Source organism: Halyomorpha halys, unplaced genomic scaffold (genome assembly GCF_000696795.3).
Source record: "Halyomorpha halys isolate HHAL.00 unplaced genomic scaffold, Hhal_1.1 Scaffold124.1, whole genome shotgun sequence".
NCBI lineage: Eukaryota > Metazoa > Arthropoda > Insecta > Hemiptera > Pentatomidae > Halyomorpha > Halyomorpha halys.
The window spans coordinates 699129-700204 of NW_027111282.1; the positions used below are offsets into that span (position 1 = coordinate 699129).

General features: G+C 27.8%; 1 protein-coding gene across 6 annotated transcripts in view; it reads left to right on the forward strand.

Annotated features, from left to right (window-relative positions):
* The window catches only part of Ih (hyperpolarization activated cyclic nucleotide gated potassium channel Ih), a 734518-nt gene that overhangs the window by 168417 nt on the left and 565025 nt on the right, over positions 1-1076 (forward strand). The window contains exon 2 of one of the 6 annotated variants that reach the window (XM_024358663.2): positions 643-685. The exons of the other annotated variants lie outside the window; for them this stretch is intronic. Coding sequence (XP_024214431.1) covers positions 681-685 — 5 coding nt within the window. The 5' untranslated portion in view covers positions 643-680. The remainder of the gene's footprint in view (positions 1-642; positions 686-1076) is intronic. 6 annotated transcript variants of the gene reach the window in all.

The window sequence follows — 1076 nt, forward strand, 5'->3', positions numbered from 1 at the left end:
AAGATGGCTGGAATAGCCGAAACGTTGGACTAATAAGAAATAAAGTGTTGAGACAGTATTGGATACAATTTGTGGTTTTATTTAATTAATAATTATTAAAATAATTAAAAATTCACTCTTGATACTACTCTTTATATATTAGTACTAATTTATTTTACTGTAATATTGTAAATATTTTTTGTAGCACAAGTATCGGAATATAATCAATTTATTTTTGTTCTTTGTATATTTTATATGTTTTGCTACTTTTAAATTTACCTCGGTTTTGTAAATAAGTAGGTTATTCCATTTAAATTTAAAATTTATTTTTCCCTAATATATTTTCCTTTTCATAATTAACATACAAAGCCTAACATTTATTCATTGGCGGTAGAGGAATGGATAATTATAAATAAATATTGATAATGGTGCCAGGAAAAAGTTATGCTTATGAGTACTTACCAATTATTTTATAACAACTGAAGTGCATTGTGGTGCTGACAAAAGCGTTTGAAACATATGAATGAAGTAAAAATTATATCCATGTTTTTTTTTGTTTTTTTTAAACCCCGCAAATGACCAGTATTGTTTGAACAAAATAAATTGGTCATTTGGAAGGGTTGGTACAACAGTCGTTAGTTAATGCGGTTTTTTCTTTCAAAGGTCTGCCACGGGTTCCCCATAGGAGGACCCTGAGTCACATGAGGTAACTGTATTTCGATATCTTTACCTTTCAAAGTATGTTAGTAATTTGCTGTTGTAATGGCTTTTACACTTGAAAATAACTAAATCTATCGCTTTTCAACTCAAAGTATTATTGGAAGAACGACTCTATCCCTTCGCTATTACAGCAATATATTTTCGATAGGCTTCTTAGATTATTTGGGATGTCACAGAGCGTTTTATTTTTTTTTGTATTATTATTTTTATTTTATTTTTTTTCAGAAAAGAATAAAAATGGTACTGTAACTATATAGATATTACAGCTGCATTGACTCTATAGAATTATTTCTCATTTGTTGCTAGATTAGTCAATACTCTTTAATGCAATGAGTATAGAATGCAATGTTTTAGATTAATGTTTGAAATAACTCAAT